General features: G+C 35.5%; 1 protein-coding gene across 1 annotated transcript in view; it reads left to right on the top strand.

Moving 5' to 3' along the window:
- The first annotated feature begins 8,231 nt into the window (after window positions 1-8,231).
- The window catches only part of MNS1 (meiosis specific nuclear structural 1), a 33,375-nt gene continuing 13,844 nt past the window's right edge, over window positions 8,232-27,762 (top strand). The window contains exons 1-7 of the mRNA XM_081292624.1: window positions 8,232-8,282; window positions 8,993-9,214; window positions 14,368-14,495; window positions 20,278-20,380; window positions 22,524-22,753; window positions 23,337-23,553; window positions 23,655-23,762. Coding sequence (XP_081148750.1) covers window positions 8,280-8,282; window positions 8,993-9,214; window positions 14,368-14,495; window positions 20,278-20,380; window positions 22,524-22,753; window positions 23,337-23,553; window positions 23,655-23,762 — 1,011 coding nt within the window. The 5' untranslated portion in view covers window positions 8,232-8,279. The remainder of the gene's footprint in view (window positions 8,283-8,992; window positions 9,215-14,367; window positions 14,496-20,277; window positions 20,381-22,523; window positions 22,754-23,336; window positions 23,554-23,654; window positions 23,763-27,762) is intronic.

A 27,762-nucleotide genomic window follows, 5' to 3' on the forward strand; every position in this document is an offset into this window, starting at 1 on the left:
ACTTTATGCATTTGTAAAAACCCATATATCCGTATAAAACAGAGTGAGCTCTAATGTAAACTATGTACTTTAATTAATGATAAAGTATCGATAATGGTTCATAATTTACAACAAATGTACCACACAAACGTATATTGCCAATAATAAGGGAAACTGTAGGTGTAGAGAACAAAGGGAAATTTGATGTATTCTGTCAAATTTTCTGTAAAACCTAAAACTGCACTAACACTGTGAAGTCTATTAACTTTCTAAAAATAATAACTGTTATGCTGTTTTGCCCCCAAAGTCTTTTACTTGGAGACACAACCTATTAAAGTACATGGATTCTTCTCTAACACTCATGGATAGATTAGAAATGAGTAGCTATGACTAAAATTCCCCGTAGAACCAAAGGTCTTCAACTAGAAAAGCAAATAATAATGAAAAGGAATACTTGTTTGCTAAAATATTCTGCAGCGCTGCTCTGTTGCTGTTTGGAATTAAATTCTAACTCACATTCCATTGAGTGCAGGTGTTTTGCTCTCAACCTATCCCCATCTCCTACCCGCACCACAGAGACTCCAACCCTTTGGGGAGATGGTTGTGCCATGAAGAGAAATCTAACAGGCTGCTGCTTCACCCAATGCTGACCAGTTGACACAGAGCCACCAAGAGGGTAAGTTAGTGCCTTCTGTTTCTCTCAGACAGTAAAGCCAATGAGTAGAACAGGAGAGATAACATAGATACGCAACCATGTTGTACATGACCCCAGGACAGAGAGGAACAAAAAGTTTGCAGCTCCCACGAATTCTTTTGAGGCTCAAGTTAAGCTTTTTAAGAATTTATGCTTTATGTTCTTTTCCTCATGGCCTTGGTCCCTGCTGAATATATACATTTTTCACACTTTCACCACAATTTCCTTCATCCTGTGTGTGGCCTTCCTTACCTTTCATTAGTTTACATATTACTTATCATAGTGCCATTACTTAAGGTGGGAGTCCTTTTGCCAAGGCAACTAGATCCTATTGCCAATGCCGGTGTGAATTCCACTCTACCTGATCAGAGTTCTGTCGACTTTCTGACTTTCCTCACTCTTGTGGTTAAAAACATGCAAACCAACCCACATTTCAACCTTTTAAAAAATTCTTTTACATCAACCTACATGTCTTGACCTACATGATTGCCCCTTTGTTTTTCTGTGGGTTAAATCTAATACCCTTCCCTCCTCCAACAGGACTGATTCTCCTTCTGAATTACTCTTCTGAACATCCTCTCAAATTACTGCATTCTATAGACATGGCCAATTCTTCAATGTATATTTGTTAAGCTATACCATGCTCAGGGCTCAGTGCTAAACAAATTTTGGTAAATTTAGACAATTAGTAATATAGTTAAACTATTCTGAAATAGTACCTGCGTATTTTAAGAAGTGAATGGTAGATGACAATTAACTGCCTACTAATCTTTGTATTGACAAGTGAAGTACTTTGTACATCTGATTGGTGAATTAGTCTTTAAGTTAATTATTTCCTGGCAAAAATAACATATTTAGTGTGATTTAGAAGTCTATTTTGCAAGTAATATAATTTCAGGTTTAATAAAACATAATAGTGTTTACCTTTTAAAGTTAGCACTTGGTGATCATAATTCTACCTTGTTAATGCTTTAATGACATTTATATTTATTGATCTGTGAGCTTTTCAAGTAAACAATGTTGACCTGAATGCGTGCAACCAAAATGATTTGTTATTTGGTTGTCAAGAAATCAATCAAACCTTGTTAGATAAGAGCAATGAAGAAATCATAATTTATTTGGAGTTTAGTGAAGTCTTTTTGGAAAAATTGCCCAGTAAATTCTTGTGGAAAAAGTATGGAAATATTGGTAGTACATTATTAGAATGAATGCATTGGTAACTAGTTGAATAACCAAATTCAAAGATTGCTGTTCTGTTTCTATTGGCAGAAATATTCTAGTGGTATCCATCAAGCCTCTCCATTCTCCTAGTTCTGGTATATATTTTTATATGTGAGATAGTAAAAAATATATAAAATATATGCTTATCCAATTTGTAAATGATATGACTCTTAGAAGTAGCAGATTATTAGGCAAATGTGTTGTATTGATAATTTGGAGAACAAAAGCAAGAATCAAAATTTGTCTAGACTGTGAAGCCATGGATTAAAGAAAAGGAATTGGCTTGTAGCTTCTGGAAGACAAAAAGGGGAGAGGGAAAATGTGAGAAGGAAAATCAGAGGTTTTTCACTTTATTTACTAATAATCTTTAGGATAAAATATTGATTTAAAAAAAGCAATAAAGACTGTAAAATTTTGTTTTTCTTTAATCATGAGATTAAACAGATAGTGGTTGTATCAGGGAGGAATTGCATTTGACTAACAGTAATAGACTACTACAGAGAGAAGGGGACATGGAGGCTTAGACTAATTAGGCATTTATTACTTTTTTTTATATAACATGAAGTCAGGAGCCGGGAAGTCCAGGCTGGTGTGGCAGCTCTGTGGTCAAAAAGAATCAAGGCTCCTTCTGCATTTCTGCTCCATGACCCGAAGCACGTGTTATCTTGTGGACACATGAGCTGGTAGATTTCCAGTCCTCATGTGCTCTTATCTGGGGGTAGGCTGGGGATGTAGCATAGTGGTAGAGCACCTACTGTTATGGTTTAGATATGAGGTATCTTCCAAAAGCTTATGTGTGAGACAATGCAAGAAAGTTTAGATGTCCTGCTGCCTCCTCCAGGAGACTAGAGCCTTTTGCTCCTTAACCTCCGCCCCTCAGCCTTCAAAAAGCTGCTCTAGCCTCTGTTATTTACCCAGTGAGGTAAAGTGCTCCAAGTATTTTACTGTAGTGAGAGGTGCCTGACTGATGTAAAATACTTAATACAAAATAAGAGAGAAGACAAAGGCATTTAACAAGCTCTTCTAGGACAAGAGATTACATTTCTTCCACATCCACTTCCAGATCCAAGTCTAAATGGCTCCCTTGTCACTGGGCCCCAACTCCAGCCACTCCAGAACATTCTTTCAAAGATCCCTGAGCAGCTTCTCCTAGGCCTGGGGGCAGACCAAACAGAACTCCTGAATCTGGAGTGGGGGTTGCACCTCTCCTTTCCCCCCACTTGGCTTTCTTCCCTCTGGGGTTAGCACCCTGGAAGGGCCAAGGAATCCAGAAAGGGGCAAGTCAAAGAGCCAATCCACCCTAGGCCCTGAGGCCTGCTGAAGATTCAGCCCAGTCAACTCCTGAGAGCCCAGGTTGGTTACAGGGTGCCCCCTGGTGGGCAGGGATTGATCCACAGGTTAACAGATGTGCTCAGAGGACCCTGATCTGCTGGTTCTATCTGGTCACTTTTCTTTTTCTTTCTTTCTTCCTTCTTTCCTTCCTTTCTTTTTTGTTGTTTGTTTTGTTTTGGTACTGGGGCTAGAGCCCAGGTACACCAAACCACTGAGCTACATTCTCAGCTGCTAGGAGCCACAAGCAAATAATATGATGCATGGCACCTTTGGTTGTAAAGTGACGCCAGCTAGCCACTGAGATGATATGATTATGTTAAGATTTACATTCATATGGAAATTGGACTCCTGCTGCTCACCTTGGCCTGCTACGGGACTCATGTTACAGGACTCCTGGAGAGTTCCCATTGGTTGGGGAAGGATAATAGGAGGGAATTGAGGTCCGGGGGAGGTCCCCCCCCCCCCCCCCCCCCCGCCGGTTCCGGGGACGCGCGTGGGTGGACCGATTCTGCCTTGCCCGCGCTTACGGAGTATTGGCAGCTTTTTCAAAAATAAAGTTTTGTTCCTGCTTGAGTGGTTCGTGATTCTGTGCCCAGCCAAGACTGCGGCACTCAGCCATTTTATTTATTTTTAAAATTATGAGACAGGGTCTCGCTAAGTTGCTTTGGGCTTTGCTAAGTTGCTGAGGTTGGTTTTGAACTTGTGACCCTCTTGCTTCAACCTCCTGAGCCATTGAGATTATAGGCGTACAACACCATGTTTTAAGAGCACAGCTCATGCACCAATTTGTAAATGTTCCCATGCCACATGTCCTTCAGTTCACACCCTATGGTTCATCTCTTTCACTAGGGAAGACTCTCAACATGATGCTCCCTCACCTCTGCTCCCCAAATTCCTTTCCTTTCTTTGATCATTTGGTTTGCAAAAATAAGGTAAAATGAAAACCTACCAAGGCTTCCATACCAGGTGCTTTGCAAAGTAAGAATTTTAACTCAGGAATTCAAAAGCCTGCTCTTCACCCACTCTGCTGTGTGGACATCTGCCCATCTGGCACTTCACACAGAATGACCCCTCCTTGGAGAAAGATCCTTTTCTTCCAACTTCAGGCAGTGCTGTGTTTTCCTTCTCTCCAGGTATGGCCCTGAAAAGTCATCTATGACAGGGGAGGAGATTTTCAAAATGTGATATCCAATCCACAAGAACTTACCTGCATAATTCAGTAGTACACCTGTGGGCCCCAGGTGTTCCTGTGCAAGAACATGGAGCCAGAGTCCACAATGCAACTCCCAGGACAGCATGACATCAGAGAAGCAACTCTGGGACATGCCCATTGGATATGGAGCCAGGGCCTCATCCACAGTCCCATGTTGACCAATCCCATTGGCCATGGCTGTTCTCCCTTCAAAGCTCTTCCTGCACCCCTCCCTCCTCTCTTGCCCTCCTCTGGCTCCACTTCAAGTCCTGATTTTCAGTGAACAGCTTGATTTCTGTTTCCCAGCAACCTTTCCTGAGACTCAGTCCTGTTGGTTTAGCTTCCCACCTTAACCCAACAGCAAGCAGGCTTATTTTGCCTCAGGTGATTCTTGTCATCTTGGGTGGCACTGCAGGCAGGAAGCGGAGAGGAATGGCAGGCAGGGTGGCACTTCTGATGCCCTTTTGCCCTGGCTGTTGAGCATCCTCAGGCATCTGATACTCACAGGACAAGGGGAAGATGTAAGGGGCAGGCTTGCTGGCGCTCCTCTGTGGGAGGACAGGGACATCGGAAAATCCTTGGAGCATGGGTGAGGCATAACCCTGGGAAACGCCTACCCCTTGGCCTTTCTGATGCTTCAGAATCAGGTACGTAGCCGTTGTGGCATTGAGCTTCCTCTTGGCCAGAGACACCCAGGATTTTGTATGAATCAAAACCCATGTCAAACAGGATTGTCATTACTGGGGGGTCTGGGTGTTTGGGGAGTGCCACACTATAATGATGGGGTACATACTGCTCACCCTGACTCAGCCATGGGTGCTATAAGATTTGCTTGACTGTGGGCCACTTCTTGGGGTTCACAGTATTTTGCGGATGAGGCTTTGGGCTTTGATGGGAACAGAGTGAAGGGTGTGGTACCTTGGGAGAACAGTGGTCCCTGTAAATGGGCAGCTCTTTCTTTCTTTTTGTAATAGGCAAAGATTTTTTGGATAAGACCCACTGAAATATAAGAAACAAAAGCGAAAATAGACAAATGGAAAAAAACTAAAAACAATTAACAGAGTATACTAACAATCTCCAGAACCAGAGAAAATATTTGCAAGCTATACATCTGATAATATCCAGACTACATAAAGGAATTCCAAAGATTTAATAGCAAAACAACAAATAACCTGGTAAAAAACCAGCAACAGATCTAAATAGATATTTCTCCAACAGGCACATGAAAAATTGATCAACATCAATCATTAGGAAAATGCAAATGAAAATCACAATGATATATTAACTCGCCCCAATAAGAATGGCTAAAAAAAGACTAAAGATAACAGATGCTGGTGAGAATGGGGAGAAAAGGGAACATGTGCACACTGTTGGTGAGATTGTAAATTAGTATAGCCATTATGCAAGGCAGTATAAGGGTTTCTCAAAAACCTTGAAAATAGAGCTAAGATCTGATCCAGCAATCCTTCTACTGAATGTATGTATATGTATGTATGTATATATATATATATATATATATATATATATATATATATATATCCCAAGGAAATCAGTAAGTTGCAGCACTATTCACAACAGCCAAGAACTGGAAACAAACGTAAGTGATCATCAACTAATGAATGAAGGAAACGTGCTACATAAACAAAATGGAATACTATTTAGGCATAAAAATATGAAACCCTGTCATTTATTACAAGATGGAAAACCAGAGATCATTTTGTTAAGTGAAATAAGGCAGGAACAGGAAAGCAAGTATAGTATTGTTCTCCCTCATGTACAATCTAAAACAGCTGATCCAATAGAGACTGAGGAAAATAGTGGTTACCAGAGACCAGTGAAAGTAAGGGAAGGAGGGAAGGATGGGAAAAGCTTGATCAATGGGTACTAAGTTAGATAGGAGTAACAAGTCTAGTGTGCATGGTGGGGTGATTGTAGATTACAATAATGTGCAGTACATTTTAAAAAACTAGAAGAAAGGATTTAGAAAGTTTTCAGCATAAAGAAGTGATAAGGGCTGGGATTGTGGCTCAGCGGTGGAGTGCTTGCCTTGCATGAGTGAGACCCTGGTTTTGATCCTCAGCGCCACAACTGAAATAAAGGTGTTGTGTCCAACTACAACTAAAAAATAAATATTAAAAAGGAAATGATAAATGTTTAAAAAGATATATATGTTTAGCCTGATTCAAACATGTAATATATACAAGCATTGAAACATTCCATGGTACGCTGTTAATATGTAAAAAATTTTGTTTTTATGTATCAGTAAAAATAAAATTATATGTATGTGTATGTATAGGTATACATATATGTGTATTTATATCATATTATTTTATAGAGTTCAGGGAATTTTATGCATGTTAAGAGATGTATACTGGATTCAATTTTTTTTGCATGTGAACACATTTCAGACAATTTTATATTTGTGGTAACTGGGATTGTAAGAGCCTCAAAAGACCAAAACTTTGATACCCCTCTCCCTCCCATGCCTCTCACAAGTAAGTAGTCTTTTCATGTAGGAGAATTTGCATCTAACATGAGATCTAAATGCGCAGTAGGGTTATTTAACTTGTTATTCATCTTTCAGCATTTCAGTTTGGAAACTTTCTATTGATATATTTTCATTTTTACTGATTTTCACTTGTGTCCATCTACTGATAAGCCATCAAAGGCATTCTTCATTTTTTATAGTGTTTTCCATTTCCAGCATTTCTTTAGGATTCTTTAAGTTTCCATCTCTCTATTATATTACCCATTCTATAATTGCATGTCATTCACATTTTTTTCAGTCCTTAGCACATTACTCAGTTATTTAAAATTCCCATTTAATAATCCTCAAATGCATCATACCTAATCTGGTTCAGATGCTTACTGTGTCTTTTAGCAACTCACCTTTAGCCTTGTTGTTATTGAAAGCTGAATGTGATTTGTTGGATAATAGCAACTAATAGGCATTTAGTGTGACTAAGACTTAGGCTGTGTTTAATATTAGCTTATAGCTTAAAGTGCCAGAGACTTCAAACTATTTTTAGTTTGTTCAACTTTTTCCTGGTGGTAAGGTTGGGAGGGCAATTTCTTAGCATTTTACATGTGGAAAAAAGTTAGGTCCTTTTTATTATTAATCTTTAAGCAGAAATTAGCTATTTCTCTGATCATTTCTTGTACTTAAACTTCTTTAAAATGGACTTTCGTATCTAACCAACAGTGAAAAATGTCAGACTAATATTGGGCTATCATCTGTTCTGTTCTCTCATTGGTACCTGGACCATATGGCAGAATTAAGATCCATGTGGCTTTGCATATTTTATCCCCAAAGTTTATTAACAGTGTTTGTGAAGGGCGAGGTGAAGGTTCCTGGAAGCACAAACCACCCACTGTAACCCAGCACAGCAGCCGGTGACCAGGACTCCCACTGCCAAGGCAGGGTAGGCATTGAAGGCACAGGATGCTCAGGGCGTGAAAGCGTCTTCGACCCAATATACTAAACAATAGTTTGTGTATTTCTTGCAAATAGTTTACACCGGTCTCAGCGTGGCTTCTAACCCAGCGTACAGACGCTGGAGGGAAATCTTGAGCTCCCTAGCGGTCTGCAAAAGCCTTGCAGCTGGACCTGCGATGATCTGAACTTCGCGCCTGTCTAGTTCAGACCTATTAGAAGGAGCCCCTCTGCCTGCCTCCGAAGAAGCTCCATGTTGATTGGATCTTTCCGTGACCAATGGGAAGCCGCATCCTGCGCGGGCTGGGCGGGCGGGTGGCTGCGGTTGCCCGGACACCGCGTAAACACTGGAGCGCGCGGTCCAGCCAGTGTCTCTTCTACCTGGTGGAACCTGCGTTTGCAGAAAGGTGGTGGCTGTGGGAGCCAAGATGGTGAGCCAGTTGAGGGACTCACAACTACTTATTTATGGTTTGAAGCTCGTCTACTTCTGAAAAAGGACTCGGAAGTGCTTAATCTGAGAGCTAAGTGGGAAACTTGTGTTTGCTTTTCAGGGGCGTTGGGTGCTGTTACTTAAGGGGCAGTCGCAGTGATTTCCATTCACTGGCACCCCCCACCCCCGCCCTGCACAGTAGTAGATCTATTTTAAAATCTGCCTTACAGGAATTCTGAACCAATGAGTGGAGATATGGGTCTGGGACAGAGCCAACAGATTAGTAGCAACGGTTTACCTATTAGTTTATATTAGGAAAAGCTGGCCAGCTTCTGAATAGTACTTTGTGGCCGTGTGGTGTGGTGGTGGGTGGAAGGAGAGGAGGAATTCCCGGGGTAATGGTTAACAGCTGGGTCTGTACAATTCCATGGCCTATCTTTGAAGCCTAGTATTGGTGCTTAGAAGCTGCGGGACCTTGGGTTTAATTTCTTTTGCTTTTCATACCTCATCTATGAAATAGGGAATAATATTAGTAGTTATTTAATTAATGAAGTAGTAAGCTACTACATTTACTCTTTTATTAGGTATCTCTGAATTTAGGAAGGAAGCCAAAGACTCTTCATTATTATTATTTAGTTTGTTGTATTACCTCAATACATTTTTAAAATCGGACTTTGGGATATTTCAGTATGCACATTTTATCCATTATAGGCTACCCCAAAGAGAACTTTGAACTTTAGTGAAAGGCATCAGAAATTAGTAGATGAAAACTTTCGCAGAAATTTGGATATTAAAGCACTAAAAGAGATGCAGACTCAAGTCAGCAAACAAATGGAGAAGAATAAAACTGATGACAGTATTGAGTGCAGGAGATTCCTCAGATTATTACAGAATGAACAGTTCGAGTTGGATATGGAAGAAGCCATCCAAAAAGTAAGTTTTACTATGATAGTTACATTTTTCTCCCCTTCATTTTCACCTTGGAAATGATAAAAGCCAACTGCTAATACTGTAGTTGTTTAGAAAGACAAAAGTCAGGTAAGGGATGCCTTATTGTAAGTCATCCAGTATGGATATGAAGAGCCAACTTTCTGGAGCTAGACTGGCTTTTAAAATCCTATACTATATCATACCTGCAGAATCTCAGGTATTTTGCTTTTACTTTTCATCTTCATCTACAACTTGGGGAGTAATAATGGTACTTCCTACTCAGAAATTTTTAGTAATAAGTAAATACATGCACAACCCTTGTTATGCCTAGTTATTGGCAAGAAGAAGTGCCCAGATTTTTTAACATAAATGTGAAATGCATAATTATTAACTTCCACAGTCCATGTGTTACTTTCTATATATTTCTAAGGACAAAAATATAAGGATGTCTTTTCTGAATTTACTGAAATTAAACAGGTACATTATGAAGTGGTAGAAACTGAACACTTACATATTAGGTATAAATTTATTCCTATTTTAAATACTACTTTGAATAATTCATATATGTATATGTACCACATATATGTATGTAACTCCTAAAATATGGAGATCATTTTTCAATGCTATTTCTAAATATTTTAAAGGATCAAATTGATAGAAAAAGGGAAATCTATAAGTGAGATACAGGAGAGAAATGAAGTCTCATAAATGTGAAGGAAATATTATGATACTAGTTTTTTGAGTGCCGGCTGTATGTTCCCCATCTTGTAGGATATTGCAGGGAATAGCAAAACCAAGTTCTAAAAGTTGTATCCATTCCTTTGTGTTCCAAATTCCAAAAGCTTAGATGTGATTTTTTTTTTTTTAGCTTTGAGCAAGCAGATTCTATTCAATTTTTTCTATCACTTTTTGAGAAAATCCCAGATATTATACCATATCTCTCTCTGCATGTTTTAGTATGCATCAAACAAAATATGGATAGTTTCATGGAGTACCTAATGACATTATTTTAAACAAATTTAAAATTTCTTAAACAAATTTCCGTGACTATATCAAAAATTGGCTTTTACAACTTTTTGTTTTAATCAGGGCCCAGTACAGTTCATACAGTATATTTGCTTGCTATGTCTAAATCCCTTTTTATCTAAAATAGCTCCTCTTTCATCCTTTGTGTTTTTAACTTCATGTTTTTTAAATATTTCTTTAGTTGTAGATGGACATAATACCTTTATTTTATTTATTTATTTTTATGTGGTGCTGAGGATCGAACCCAGTGCCTCATATATGCCAGGTAAGCGCTGTACCACTGAGCTATAACCCCAGCCCTAACCTCATGTTTTTAACTTATTAAAATTACCTAGGGCAGTTGTTTAGTGTTCCATATTCTGTATTTATCTGTTTGTTTCCTCATGTTTTCTTTACTTTATGTCTCTACTTCTTATATTTTCTCTAAATGGAAGTTAGCCCTAAAGAAATGATTAGTTTGAGATCAGGTCTCTTGGCAAGAATGCTTCATAGGTGATACTTAGGTCACATCCTAAGGAACCTGAGGTCTGGTCATTCCACTTTTAACAATACCAGTGTTAATCACTGGGTTCAGTGAGACAGCCTCCTTCCTTAATTATAAAAGTTCTCATCAAACTTTCATAGGTAGTTTCACAAAAAAAATTTTTCTTTCATTAGGAGTTGCAATAAACTGATTTTTATATTATTCCTTTCACATTTAATTAGCGAAAATTCCTTCATAATGAACTTTTCCTCATCAATTAGACTCATTTGTTCTTACTGGAAAGGGGGATAAATGGTTAATTTTAGAGTAGATTGGTATCTATGTTGTTTAAAATTTTTGTTTAGTTTTTGAATGTTTTTTAAAATATCTGAACTCATGGTTCTTTATATACTTATAATTACATTATTATTCTTTTTGATGCTCAAATTATCTTGTCCTTGGCCAATGAATGCTTTTTTATATTGCTTCTGTGCTCTTTTAACAAGACACCCTTAATCTTTGATATCTTCCTTGCTTTTTATCAGAACAATATGTTTTAGGCATATGGTGGTTAATTTTGTTTCAACTTGACAGGGCCATGGCGTGCTCAGGTTATTTGATCTAACATTGTTCTGGTGTTTGGGCTAAGACTAACATTTAAATTGGTAGATTGAATAAAGCAGATTGCCCTCCCTAGTGAGGGTGGGCCTCATCCAGTCAGTTGCAAGCTTGAACTGAAAAAAAATATGACCCTTCACCAGATAGAAGAGAATTCTTCCTGCCTGACTGATGCTTTTTCCCTGCCATTGGCCTAAACTGAAACATTAGCCTTTTTTAGGTCTTACGTTGCTGGTCTTTGGACAGGAACTATATGTAGGTCCTCCAGGTTCTCAAGCCTTCAGACTCAGACTGGAATGAAACCATTGCCTTGTCAGCCTGGCAGTGTACCCTGCATTTCACTCTTCTCCCTTTCCTTATTTGTAATTGCCTTCTCCAACAAAAAGAGGGTTGGCTGTTGATATCTACATAGCTTTCCTTTATTCTTTCAACCCTACTATACACATAAAGTACTTTTGGAATTGCTTACCTGCACCCCTACGAGAAACAAATTTACTTCTGAAGTACAGACTGGTATAGTTCTTTCTGTCTTTAGTCTCCCATTATCGAATCAAACATTGTTTCCCAAAGTTCACGTCCACGTTCCTGTTCTCCTCTGGTGTGGTTATGTGTTTCACTTTTAATAGGTTAATTTGCCGTAGTCTACACTCTATTGTTTCACCCATATCTGGTTATTTTTGTTCCTCTCTTTAACTTTTTATGTTGAAACGATTATAGATTCTCAGGAATTTGCAAAGATGGTATGGAGAGCTCCATTATGCTCTTGGCCAGTTCTCCCCACTGGTCAAGTCTTACATAATTGAAGTATAATATCAAACTCTGGAAAACGACATTGGCACAATATATCTGTATACTTACATGTTATTTTATTACATGCATCGATGTGCTCAACCACCATCTTAAATTATAAAACTATTTTATCGCCACACAGATCTCATGTCTGCTACTCTGTTGTAACATGCACTTCTTTCAACCCTTACTGTGACTGGCAACCACTACTTTTTTTTTTCCTCCATCTCTGTAATTTTTTCTTTTCAAAAAGTTACATAAATTTAATTTAAAAAGTTAAGCATACTAACAGAGCAGTTCTGCTTCTAAGTATATACCCAAGAAATTTGAAAAACATATGGGAATTCTTTGTATTTTAATTTTTCTATGAACCCAAAATTCCAAAGAAATAAAGTCCATCTTTTTAAAGAGATAATAGTAATGGTTGCACAATATTGTAAGTATACTAAGTATACTAAAGCTACTAAATTGTAGATTGTGAAAGGTGAATTTTATTCACCTAAATTATCTCAATTTTTAAATTATTTTTAAATTATCTCAATTTTTAAAAAAGGATGTTCCAAGAATATTACATAGGTAGCATCAGACAGTATTTAACATATTGGGAATTGGCTTTTTCCCTTACTCAGCATGATCCCTGGAGATTCACCCAAGTTGTTGTTTATATTCCTTTTTATTGCTGAGTAGTATTCCAAAGTGTGGATATACCTAAATTTACTTGATCATTCACCTGATGAAGGTTGTCTGGTATATTTCTAGCAGTGGCTATTATGTGCTGCAGTCTGGCTGGGCACAATTCAGGAGCCACTTGTCAAAAGAAACGAACTTTATTTTTAGAACTACAAACACCAAACAAAATAGCTCCTCAGGAAAAACCTTCAGAGCCCAACTGCCACCACTGGCTTCCCACAAGCCTCTCAACCTCCCCCCACTCCTCCTGCTCTTGAGGCTGATTGGCTGGGTCGTGTGGGCGGAGCCAAAAAAAAAGTCCCCCAATGAGCAGCTCCGTGGTCTGAAAGGGCGGGGAAACAGCCCAATGAGCATCACTGCAGAGGAGCCAATCAGTTGGCAGCTAGAAATTGCTGGGGCCGCTGTGAGCCAATCATCAGCTGGCAGCTGGAAGTTTGCTGGGGCCCCTTCAGCTGTGGCTCTCAACAATTATGAATAAATCTCTGTAAGTATTTGGGTACTAATTTTGAAATGAATATAAATTTTGTTTCCCTGGGATTCATGCTTAGAGTGTAGCTGTTGATTTGTGTGGTAGTTGCATGTCAGCTTTATAATAAACTACCAGACCGATTTCCAGAGTGGCTGTACTACTTTATATTCCCACCCAACATTATGAGTATACAGTTTATTTTCTCACTTTTAGTGTTGCTACTATTTTTTAATTTTAGTCATTCTAATAGAGATGTAGTGATATCTCAGTGTAATTTTAATTTGCATTTCATGATGGCTGATGATGTTGAACATTTTTTTCAGTCTTTATTTTTCTTAAATACAGATCTGAATTTGTAGATCTATCATTTTATATAAAATATAAAACAAGTGACATACTTTTGACAATCACTCAAATAAATGCAGAATGTGGGACATTCTTTGAGCTATATGTTCTAATTTCTACAACTAATCAATGGTTTGGAAAAACAGTGCATGCATGTATGTGTAGGTGACCATTATAGAATATAAAAGAAACTTAAGAGAAATAATAACTACATGCAGGATATGGACCTTGTTTGGATTTTGATATGAACAAACAACCAGAAGAAAAATTATCTATAAGACAGGTGTGAAAGTTTGAATGTGTGTAGGTATTAGTAAGGAATCATTAATTTATTTAGACAGTTTAATGGCATGATTGTTATATAAAAAGAAATTCTTATCAGGTAGAAATCCATATTGAATTATTTACATGGTAAATGACATTATGTCTAAGATTTGTTGTAAAATATTATAGTGGAGAAAGAATAAGAAAATAGAGTGGAATTCAAGAGAAAAAACAATTAACACAATGTTAATTTTTGAAAAGATAAGTGACGAATGGCCTTCAACATTGTTTAATATTCTTCCAAATCTTTCCATGATAAAATATTTGAAAAAGTACTTATTGAAATATTTTATACTTTAAAATAAGACATAAATAATTGAACTTTGCTGTTAAGGCATTTAGTTTTACCTTGTAAAATAAACAAACTCAACCTTGGGTGAAAAAAAGTCTGATTCCTCAGGACAAATAATTAAAGTTGTCTTTGTTATTCAGGCAGAAGAAAACAAGAGATTGAGGGAACTCCAGCTTGAACAAGAAGAAAAATTGGCTCTGGAATTGGCAAAATTAAAACATGAAAGTCTAAAGGATGAAAAAATGAGACAACAAGTAAGAGAAAACAGGTATTGTGGTTTCTACTAATTCTATTTATTTAGTCTATTTACTATTAAACTTTTAAGTAATTCTTAGCACCTGAAACTGAGATTTCTTTGTTTAGATCATTGCACTTATTTAATATTTTGCCTGGAAATATTGCTTTAAACCCCAGAATATTCATTTGAGAAAATAAGTCGTATTCATAGAAGTAATTGTTGAATATTTAATAAATATCAGCCCCTTCTGTTCTTTCCCTTAAGCACAAATTTTAAAATGACTTCTTATAAAAAAACAGACTTAATTATTTCTAGAATAGATTTCTTTTTTTTTATTAGTTCATTTTATTCATACATAATACTAGGGTTCACTTTGACATATAAACATGAAATGTAAGTCCCAAGTACTTCTCCTTTCCCTTCCTTCCTCCCACCCCCCATCCCCTTTCTCTACTTCACTGGTCTTTCTTTTATTTATTTATTTATTTATTTTAATTAGTACTTTGTCGATATACATAAAGATGAGCTTCACTATGGTATTTCATATATTTAGATAGGAAATTTGGTCAGATTCATAGAATAGATTTCTTAACGATGTTTAAGATTAAATGACTTTTTAGGGACAGCCATGTCACCTGTTGATCAAACTTATGGCCAAGTTAATTTTCATCCTGTTTCTGTATAGTTGAATATATTGGAAATTTACTTTGATAATTATTCCTTTTATTTAAAAGGACTTCTTTGTGTATCATAGGAATCTTGGATGAGCTTCAGGGATTTTGAGCCTCATTAAAATATATATTCAGTAAATATACCCATGTTGTATTTTTCTGGGTCTACAATTTTAATCATATTCTCTAAGAAATTATTAGTCCCAGGGGAGGAGGTGGGCTTAAAATTACTGCCAAAATCTATATGCTATACTAGTCTCAAACTATCTTTTTGAAGTCCCAATTCTCTAATCATTGTTAGCTATCACTTGTGGCATTATATCATTTGAAGATGCAGCAAATATATCCTCATGCCTTTGTCTAATTCACTGATAATAAGAGTTAAATAGAAGAGTTGTCCACGTCTAGCATTGCAGATTAGATGATTCAGATTTATGTTCCCTCAGAGAAAAGAGTCTGGAGAAAATGTAAAAATAAGAACCAGAAAAGGAAGGAAACCAAACTGGTGAGCCTGGCATTGGTAGCTACATTTCTCCTGGAGGGTTCTGCTGTTACTGAAAACATAACTGAGAGTTATGCAAAGCAGAGCTTGGCTGATAAACTCATGGCAACATGTTCAATACCATTCATAAAGTTTTACTCTTAAGTTCTTATTCCTTAATAATACAATTTAATTAGATTTTATTACATAGTCATGATGGATATCTTGTGAAAGATTAGTGTAAAATATCTAGAATAAAGCATGGAGAGATAAAAGGATAAAAAAATACAGATAAAAACTTAAAATAAATATGGGCTATGATGGAAAGTTCTAACACATAGTTTTAGTCCTGGTTGCACAGATGAAAGACAATGATGTAGAGCATTATTTGAAGAGATACTGGTCAAGAATTTTGCAAAAATGATACAAGACATAAAGTCTCAGTGTCAAACACACAAAATAATAAAAACTCTACCTAAACTCATCCTTGTCAAACTTTTGAAACCCAACAATATAAAATAATAGTAATTTTTAAAAGGATGGGGAATGTAGCTCAGTGACAGAGCACTTGTTAGCACACAAGAGATCCTGGATTCATTCCCCGAACTGTAAGACAACAATAAAATACATAAAAATAATAAAGCAGCCAGACAAAAAGGCTATTACCTTCAAATAAGCAATAATAAGAAATATCACTGAATTTTGAACAGAAACAGTAAAAACTAGAAGATGATTGATTTGAAGAGCTCAAAAAAATTATAGCTCATCCAGAATTTTATACTTTGTGAAAAAATCTCTTCAGAATTAAGGGCAGAGTCAGTCATTTGGATATTCTTTGAAACTGAATATGTTCACTTAACAGTGCCAGAATTTTTAAGTTTTATTTTTTATTTTGTGTGTGAGCCATGCTGACATTTTGACAGACATGCAGAAATAGATTATTTGTTAGATTGATGTATTTATCTGCAAATCGGCAGGTCTAAATTCAGGGAACCTTTTGCTGTGGTGCTTAAAATGTATCATAAGCAATTCAGAATCACCTATATTAAAATTAGGCTCTTTATTTTTTTGAAACAAATACTTGTTTTTATTGTTAAAATTTTAACTACACTGCCTGGCCTCAGTATAGTTTTGATTTACATTTCTCAATTCATGAAGTGAATAGATTCCCTTCATTATATCCATTTTATACAATCATTTTCACCAAAGGAATTTTAAAATACATGTTTCTGAGATGCAGGAAAATATTCCCCCCTCTCATTTTTTATTGGTGCATTATCGTTCTACACACTGATGGGATTTTTGGGGGGGTACAAAGGATTGGTCCCAGGGACACCTAACCACTGAGTCACATTCCCAGCCCTTTTTATTTTTTATTTTGACACAGGATCTCACTAAGTTGTTTAGGCCCTTCCTAATTTGCTGAGACTGACTTTGAACTTGCAGTTCTCCTGAGCTGCTACCATTACAGGTGTGCACCACTACACCCAACATTTGTTGTTACATATTTGTATATGCACACAATACACAATATAACAACATAATTTGGCCAATATCACTCCCTGGCAGCTCCCCTCTTCTTCCCCACTTCCCACTCCTTGGTCCCTTTCCTTTATTGATCTCCTTTTGATTTTCATGCCTGCACCTTTTCCTTTCTCCTCTCTAGCTTCTGCATATGAGAGAAAGCATATGACCCTTAACCTTGTGAGTTTGACTTATTTCATTTAACATAATTGTCTCTAGTTCCATCCATTTTTCTGTAAATGACATAATTTCATTTTCTGTATGGCTGAATAAAACTTCATGATGTATATATGCCACATTTTCTTTATCCATTCATCTACTGAAGGACACCTTGGCTGTTTCCATAGTTTGGTTGTTGTAATTGTGCTGCTATAAACTTGAGTATGCATCATTGTAGTATGATGACTTTGATTCTTCAGGATAAATACTGGGGAGTGGTATAGCTGGGTCATAAGATGAGTCTATGCCTATCTTTTGAGGAACCTACATATTGATTTCCATAGTGGTTGTACTAATTTACAATCCAGCTGCTGGCATAATAAAATTATTTCTTTTCTTCTATATCCTCTCCAGCATTTATTATCTTCATTTTTATTATTTACATTCTTGATGACTGCCATTCTGACTGGTATGAAATGAAATCTTAGTGTAGTGTAGGGGTTTTTCTGCAGAGTCAGGGGAGTGGCACTGGTATTTAACCCAGGAGCACTTTACCATTGAGCTACATACCCAGCCCTTTTTAAATTTTTATTTATTTTGAGACAGGGTCTCACTAAATTGCTTAGGGCCTTGCTAAGTTGCTGAGGCTGGCCTTGAATTTGTAATCCTCCTATCTCAACCTCCTGAGTCACTGGGATTACAAACGTGCACTACTATGCCTGGCCTCAGTGTAGTTTTGATTTACTTTTCCCAAATTGCTAATCATGTTGAACATTTTTTTTTTCATATATTTGTTGGCCATTTGTATTTCTTCTTTTGAGAAGTGACTTTTTAATTCATTTGCCCATTTATTAATTGGGTTATTTGATTCTTTTTGGTGTAAAGTTTTTTAAGTTCTTTGTACATTCTACTCCTCTGTCAAAAGAGTAGCTAGCAAAGATTTTCTGCCATTCTGTAGGCTCTCTCTTTACACTCCTAATTGTTTTCTGTGCTGAACAGCTTTTTAATTTGATGCCGTCCCATTTATTAACTCTTGGCATTATTACCTGAGCTTTAAGGGTCCTATTGAGAAAGTCATTGCCTGTGTCTGTATGCTACAGTGTTGACCCTATGTTTTCTTCTAGGAGTTGCATAGTTTCTGGCCTAATTCCTTGGTCTTTGACCCATTTTGAGTTGATTTTTATGTAGTGTGAGGGATAAGGGTCTAGTTTCATTCTTCTACATATGAATAACCAATTTTCCCAGCATCATTTGTTAAAAAGGTTATCTTTTCTCCAATGTATGTTTTTAGCATCTTTGTCAAGGATCAAGTGACTATAGGTGTGTGGGTTTGTCTCTGTGTATTCTATTCTGTACCATTGATCTATGTGTCTGTTTTTATGTCAGTACCATGCAGTATTTTTAATATAGATTTTTATAAAAATCCTAGGTGTGGACTTTCTAATGAGCTTCCCTGGTAGACAGCATTTCTCATGTGTTGATACAAGTCAGTAATTTACTGAGTGAACCACGCATGTTATGTGAGACTCTACTGAGAGAGGACTTTTGGAAGCTTGCACCTGGTTTCCTCTGGATTTCACCCATGTGTCTTCTTCCTTTGCCAATTTTGCTCTGTTACCTTTCACTGGAATTTGTTATAGCAGTTGAGTAAAACTATATGCTGAGTCCTGTGTAGCCTCTTAGTGAATCATCGAACCTGGGGGTGGTTGTGGAACCCCATCATAGAAGCAAAAAGGGGAAAAAAAAGAACACAGAACGGAGGACAAGTAGAAGATACTGAGCTTGTCAACTTAAACTCAACTATATTAGTAGTTATGGTAAACATATTTGAATTATTTACCAAAATAGATGACATATTGTACCGAAATGAAAGCATCAACAAATTGTCAAAGGATTCAATTTATACATAGTATGCTGTCTGATTAAAGTGGAATTACTCTAAATATCAGAAACAAAAATATTACCAATCTTTGTAGATTAGTATATTTTCAAATGTATTTCAAAATAACCTTTGGATCAAAAAATAATAATCAAAGTTGAAATTAGAAAGTATTTTAACTGATAATGAAAATACCTCATAGTAAAAGTTGTGGGATTGGAGTGACATTAACAAAATAGCAGCATGGGCAGCTCCAAACTCCTGTCCCTCCCCACCTCTTCCCCTACCAGAAACATCAAAAAACATGGAGAAGTAGTCAGAACCAACTTTATAAAAACTCTGGATAATATCCAAAGATTTATAGCAACCAAGCAAATATTGAATCAAGAAAAAGGCACCTTAAAAATGGTAGGAAAGTTTTGTGGTACTTTTATTTGCCCCTGTTGGATCCCCTCCTAGCTCTGAGGCAGTCTTTAAGCCCATGTTCCTAGTGAGACTTTGCTCCCTGGTTTAAGGAGGGAGCAGAGCATACCTTATTTACAATTTATTGTTTATGTCTGTTCTAACTTGCCTTGAGGCTACCTGGAGGATTAACACAAAATTTTCATCTCTGTTTGACCTAACTCAGAACTCATTTAGATTGGAAGAACAATTCGTATTTCTGATAAGGATTTAATATTCAGAATATATAAAGAAAAATGATAATTCAACAACAAATACCAAACAACCCTATTCAAACAATGGCCAAAGCACTTAAATAGACATTTATATCAAGAAGATACACAATAGGCGATCAGCACTTGAAAAGATATTCAACATCATTAGTCACTAGGAAAATGCAAATTAAAGCCACAACAAGGTGTTGTGTCACTGGTTAGGCTAGTTAAAAACAATAGAAAATAACAATTGGAACCCTCAGACATTGCTGATAGGAATGTGAGTCATCCATTAAGGAACTAATTTATTTCTCCTATGGATCTAAAATAATACCAGTTGTATACTATCTTTGAGAAAATTTAAAATGTTGTCACTTAATTTTCTGTGGAGCTTAATTCTCTTAAGGATCTGCAGATTTAAATTTGACTTTTTTCCCCACAGTATTGAGCTCAGAGAATTGGAGAAGAAATTAAAAGCAGCTTACATGAATAAAGAAAGAGCAGCCCAGATTGCTGAGAAGGATGCCATTAAATATGAGCAAATGGTAATGTTGTTTCTGGTCACTTTGTTTTTAGTATGATAAAGAAAACCAAAAAAGAGTCCTTTTTTTTTTTTAATTGTTGCATTCTGTAAAGAATTTACACTGCACGATTTCCAAATACTGATATACCTTTCAGATTCTTAAGGTATCCAAAATCTTCAGTGATTTCATAGGAAACATTGTTTAACTTAATATTAGAACCTTTCAGCTGATAACTATATTTTTTGCATGTTGATTTATATTTTGATAATTTTGTATAGGAAACTTGTCTATTTTACAAAAGCAGCCCCTTTCTCAAGTTTCTATTTGTTCCCCTTTTCTAACTCCTCACATGCTACCCAGTTGAGGGCAAGGAGTATAATACAGTATAAATATAAAGTACAGTCCATAAGTTAACACAAACAGGGTATACATTATCTCTTGAGTTTGTATCATCACACAGAAAGGCTAATTATATATGAATATATGTACACATAGGTGTGTATATCAACATAAATATGTTCATACACACAGTTATAGAGGTGATATCAAAATAGTTAACTAGTGCAGTATTCATTAGGAATAGATGCAGGCTATAAATGGTATATATGTTTTGTGCATATATATATTTGTAGGAATTAATATAGCATGCTATTAATAGTGAAAACCTTAGATATAGCAATAGCAGCTGGTAGGAAAATGTGAGAGGCTTCATTGCCTCTATTCTCTATTTGAAAGGATATCCTCTGTTTGAAAGGATAAATTCTATCCTTTCAAAATAAACTAGAACACAATGTATGATTTGTCTGGTGGTTTGTAGTTTTAATTATCCTGATAGTTGAGGTTATTCAAGACCATTATAGATATTCTAATCTGATTTCTAAACGAATTGCTGCTATTTTCTAAGTCAAAATTGATCCACAAAATTGAAACCAAATACTCCTAGGACTTGACTTAACTAGGTGTCAGATATCTAGGTACTAGTATTTGGCTCTGTCTCTTTGAGCTTATGTTTTCTCATCTGTAAAATAAGAACAATATATTTCTATAAGTATGTTTTAATCTGTACATAAAAGTTTTTTTTAAAGAATTTAGTCAACATGTACAAAGAAAAGTGCAAGGAAATTTTGGTTAAGATACATTACCAGGGTACATGTTATAAGCATTAATTATATAACGAATGACATTTATCATTCATATTTTAATCTGCTTTTTATATTTGATGCTGTTAAAGCTATGATGTGGACCAGGTGCCTTGGTACATGCCTGTAATCCCAGCGACTTGAGAGGCGGAGGAAGGAGATTGTGAGTTCAGAGCCAGCCTTAGCAATTTAGCAAGGCGCTAAGCAACTCAGTGAGATCCTTTCTCTAATAAAATACAGATGGGGGTAGGGATGGGCTCAGTGGTCAAGTGCCCCTGAATTCAATCCCTGATACCCCCCCACACACCCAAAAATGCTAGGATGTGATCATAAAGGCAAACATTAATTTAAAAAAATGCTCCATTATATTTAATTTAAACATTTTGTTAAATGATTTGAAATTGCTCAAAAGAATTAAGGTATTTAATCCATCCAAGAAAAGTATTGTCTCTAACTCAGTACAGAGTGAGTGTATTAAAACTGCAGAAAACAGGCACAGTAGCATATATGACCCTTTCAAGTAAAAGAGATTACAAAGGGCCTTTAATACATGAGAAAGAAAAAACTCAAGGGCTCATGGCAGGAAAGAAAGCTTCAACTAGGAGAAACTTAATAGCTGCCCAGAGTCATTTAATAGCAGACCTGTATGAAAATGGCAGTACCATCTTGATTCCAAATAGCAACTGATACTATGAAAAATCAAAATTGAAAATCAACTTATAACAAAAGAAAAAGATCACTACTGCTTTCATAGTTTAAAATGGTTACTAATAAAGTACTCATAATTTTTCTTACTGTTTTTCTGGTACAGACTTATTGATTATCCTTATCAGGTATTACCCAAGCATCTCATCATTCAGACCCTTTAGGTCACAATGACTTACTTTTGACTTTTTTACCTAGACAGCTGAAAAAATTTATTTCATGTAACAGGCTTTATAATGTTCAGTTACATTTATTTAAAGTATTTTATCATACTGGGTTCAGATTTGAAAAGAGAAAGATAAAGTTTGTTTTAATATCAGAAACGTGATGCTGAAATAGCCAAGACCATGATGGAAGAGCACGAGAGAATGATGAAGGAAGAGCATGCTGCCGAAGACAGAAAAAACAAAGTTAAAGCGCTGTACTGTCTTGACTTGGAGAAACAACTGGAAGAACAAGAGAGAAGAAAGCAGGAAGCTTATGAGCACTTGCTGAAAGAGAAACTCATGATTGATGAAATTGTTAGAAAAATCTATGAAGAAGATCAAATGTAAGTTTGTCATGGAAACTTAAAATTCTTAATGCCTGAACGTTTACTTCGGATTTGTCATAGGTTTGTTGTGAAGAGGTGAAGCACATATAACAGTGTGAATACATAGTAAATGTTCAATAAATATTAGTTATGATCACAAAAATTGAGACCAGCTCTTCTTTATCTTTGTCAGCATGATTGTTAATAAGTATCTCATATTTAATAAATGCTTATTTACTGACTGAGTGACCTAAATTTTTGTTTCTTAAATATATCCATACCATATGTTATGGGACATATTTTCTGATAAATTTACTTAGTAGACAGCTTAAGAGTAGACTACAAGGCTCATGTTAACAGGTCATAGCCTTTCTGAAATGAGATGCATAAAACTCCATTAGTAGGTTAAAAGAGAAGTACAGTAGTATTTTATCCAGAGAAAATTTGTAGTGACACGTAATAGGCATTTGTTGTGTTAATGAACAAACTGTAAATAGGGAAGTTGTTTCCCTGCACATTATTATTAACAGAAGGAACTTTTTATTTTTTTATATTTTATTATTTCTTTTACTAAAAAACTATATCTGCTATTGCTCTTTAGGGAAAGACAACAAAAATTAGAAAAAATGAATGCAACTAGAAAATATATTGAGGAGTTTCAGAAAGAGCAGACTATCTGGAGAAACAAGAAACGTGAGGAGATGGAAGAAGAAAACAGAAAAATCATAGAGTTTGCCAACATGCAGCAGCAAAGAGAAGAACATAGGATGGCAAAAGTTCAGGAAAATGAGGAAAAAAGGCTGCAGCTTCAGAATGCGGTATTAAAATAACCACTTCTCTGACACTGGTGAATTTATGAAATAATTAGGTATTGAATTTGGATCCTGTAAATATATATATATATATTTTAATTTAATAGCTGACTCAGAAATTGGCGGAAATGCTGCGGCAACGTGAAGACCTGGAACAAGTACGACAGGAATTATACCAGGAAGAACAAGCTGAAATATACAGGAGGCAACTAAGAGTAAGTTTCAGATATTAAAAGAATTATTAATAAAAGACTATAATATTGAGATGAAGCAGTAGAATGAGTAAATTTAAACCCAACCTATCGATAATCGCACTCTAGGTAAATGGTGTAAACAATGCAGTTAAGACATTTTCAAGTTGAATAAAAAAGCTTCACTCAGAGAACAGTTCATAGACTGTATCATAAAAAGTGTAATGTAACTGTGTTGTCTATAATCAGCAAATTTAAGTATGAAGACAACATGTAGTTTAAAGCAAAAAGAGAGATACATACTACATAGACCCTAGTCAATTAAAAGCAAGTTGGAGTGCCTATTTTAATATAAGACCAAGTCAACTTCAGAACAAGGATTTTTGTAAGATTAATGTAGTGGGTATAATAGTTCTAAAGGCATATGAATCTAACTAGCAAACCTTCAAGATACATGAAGCAAAACTGACAGGTTTGAAAAGAGAAATAGACAAATCCACAATCAAGAGTTAAAGATTTTATTATTCCTTTCTTACTAATATATAGACTAAGTGATCTGAATCACAGGATACAGTGCTGAGCAACAATGTCAGCAAACCTGACCTAACTGATATTCAGAATACTCCACCCAACAACAGCAGGATACAAATTCCATTCAAGTACACATAGAAAATTCACCAAGACAGATCATATTCTAGGACATAAGTAACTCTCAATAAATTCACAGGGTTTTAAAACATACCAAGTATGTTTTCTGACTACAGTGTAATTAAATTAGGAATCAATATTGAAAATATACATGTAAAATCCTTAAAAATATTTTAAATAAACAATGCACTTCTAAATAAGCAGTGAGCACAGGAAGAAGTCATAGTGGAAATTAGATTTTTCAAATTTATGATAAAAGAAGAGTATACCAAAATATGTGCGAAGCAGCTAAAGCAGTACTTAATGGGGAGTTCATGTGTTTTAATAAATATGTTAGAAAATAACAATAATGAAAAATTAATGATCCTAAGTCTACACAAAAATTTGTATATTAATGTTCGTAGCAGCACCATTCTTAATGACTAAAAGTGAAAATAACCTAATGAACTCATAAGCAAAACATATCCATGTAGTAGAATATTATTCAATGATAAAGAAATGAAGTGCTGATATGTGCTAAAGTATTGATGAACCTTTTAATTTTTTCTTAATTTTAAAAAAGTACCTCAGGAATGTTATATAAATGGGAAGAAATAAATATGTAACCTTTTGAGAGTGGCTCTTTTTTGCTGAGCATAATTTCCTGGAGATTCATTCATGTTGCCCTTTATCAATACTTTGTTCTTTTTTTTATTGAGTAGTATGTCTTTGATATGCATGTACCAGTTCATTTGATACTTCATCCATGTATCAAATGAACTGGTATATTTGGCATCTGGAATATCTCCAAATTTGGGCTCTTACAAATATAATACACCTGCTATAAACATTCAGGTATAGATTTCTGTATAAACATAAATTTTCATTTCTCCTGAGATAAATGTTCAAGAGTACATTAGCTGGGTTTTGGGATAACTCTTGTTAGTTTTGTAACTGCCAAACTGTTTTCCAAAACAGCCATATCATTTAACACTCTGACCAGCAATGTATGAGTGATGCAATTTCTCTGCATTCTTGCCAACATTTGGTGTTTTTACTATTTTTAAATTTTAGTCATTTTAATAGCTACGTAGTGATATCTTATTGTAGTGATATCTTATTTTAGATATCTTATTGTAGCATCTCCCTGATGTCTAAAGATGCCAACATCTTTCCATATGCTTACTTACCATCTTTTTCAGTGAAATATTTCTTCATGTCTGCTGATTTTCTAATTGAGGTGTTTGTTCATTTATAGAGTTTAGAGAGTTCTTTTTGTATTCTAAATACACGTCCTTTGTCAAGTAGGAGGTTTACAGATATTTCCTCCTGGTCTGTAACTGTCTTGTCATCTTCCTAACAGTCTTTCTCAGGCCAAATGTTTCAATTTCTATAAAGTCCAGTTTGTCAATTTTTCCTCTATGAGTCATGAGTTTTTGGTGTCAATTCTTTGTCTAGATTCTGAAGAATTTATTTTTTCCTAAAAGTTTTTTATTTGCATTTTTATTTTTTAAATTTGTGATTTTCAGTTAATATTTTTTACAAGGTATGAGACATAGATTGAAGTATAGGTTTTGCCATTGGATGTCCAGTTGTTCCACACTATTTATTGGAATGACTCTCTCTCTAACACTTGAGCTGCTTTTGCACCTTTGTTAAAATACAATTGAGCTTTTTGGATGAGTCTAAATCCTGAGACCTCTTATTTTGTTCTCTTCACCAATACCACCCAGTTTTGATTACTCTAGCTGTATAGTAGTTCTTCAGAATTGTTGTAACTATCCTAGTTCCTTTACCTTTCTGTATAAATTTTGGAATAAACTTGTCTCTGTCTGCAAATTACCTTGCTGCAATTTTGGTAGAAATCGCATTAAGTCTGAATATCAACTTAGGGAGAATTAACATGTTCTATCTTCTAGTACATGAGTACAACATACCTCCCTTTATTTAGATCTCTGTATTTTTTCATCAGTGTTTAAATAGTTTTCAGCATACAAATCCCATTTTAGTGTCCATGTATTCATTGCTAGTGAGTTGATTTTTTTATGTTGATCTTGTATCTTACAATCTTGCTAAATTGACTTATTATCTGTGTCTTCTATGAATACAGACAATTTATTTTCTTCCTTTGTAATCTGTATACCTTTGATTCCTTTTTTTTTTTCCTTATGCATTGGTTAATACTTCCAGCATCATTTGCTAGCATTATGTTGAATAATAGTGTTGCCCATCTTAGGGGGAATGCATTCAGTCTTGCACCGTAAAGTGTAATGTTAATTGTAGAGTTGTCACAGATGCTCTTAGGGTCATATGCTTTTTCTTCTTTAGTCTGGAGAACTACATCGATTGATTGTTGAGTACCAAACCAGCCTCGTATCCCTGGAATAAATCCCACTTGATCATGGTGAATACTTATTTTAAATGACTGAATTCTATTTTATAATACCATGTTAAGGATTTTTGCAGCCATATTTGTGAGGAATATCAGTTTGTAGTTTTTGTTTTTTATACTGACTTCAAGGTGATTCAGCTTCATAAATGAATGGGGAAATGTTTCTTCCTCTTCTATTTCTGGAAGAGATTATAAGGAATTTGTATTAATTTTAATTTGTTAAATGTTTATAGAATTTTCCTTTGAAACCATATTGGCTTGGATTTTTATTCTGAGGGAGTTTTAACTGATTAATTCAAACTCCTTGATAGTTACAGAGCTATTCAAATTATCTTCGATATTTGGTGAGATTTGGTAGCTTGTGTTTCTTAAGAAAGTGATCCATTTTTTTCTAAGTTGCCAAATTTATGTGTGTAGAATTGTTTGTAGTATTCCCTTATTATCTCTTGATGTCTGTAGGTCTCTACTGATATCCTATGTTTCATTCCCGATACTGGTCATTTATTTATATATTTATTTTTGGTTAACTGTATTAAAGGTCTTTCAGCTTAACTGATTCTTTTTAAAAACCAGCCTTTTGTTTCGTAAATTATTATCTTTTTGTTTCCTAATTTTAAATCCATTAGATTCCAGGTCATATCTTTATTATTTTCTTTTTTTTTAACTTGTTTTCTTTTTTTTTAATTGGTTGTTCACAACATTACAAAGCTCTTGACATATCATATTTCATACATTAGATTGAAGTGGGTTATGAACTCCCAATTTTACCCCAAATGCAGATTGCAGAATCACGTCGGTTACACATCCACAATTTTACATAATGCCCTATTAGTAATTGCTGTATTCTGCTACCTTTCCTATCCCCTACTATCCCTCCTCCCCTTCCCTCCCATCTTCTCTCTCTACCCCATCTACTGTAATTCATTTCTCTCCTTGTTTATTTTCCCATTCCCCTCACAACCTCTTATATGTAATTTTGTATAGCAATGAGGGTCTCCCTTCATT

The sequence above is a fragment of the Spermophilus citellus genome (assembly GCF_964194105.1).
Source record: "Spermophilus citellus genome assembly, chromosome: 4".
NCBI lineage: Eukaryota > Metazoa > Chordata > Mammalia > Rodentia > Sciuridae > Spermophilus > Spermophilus citellus.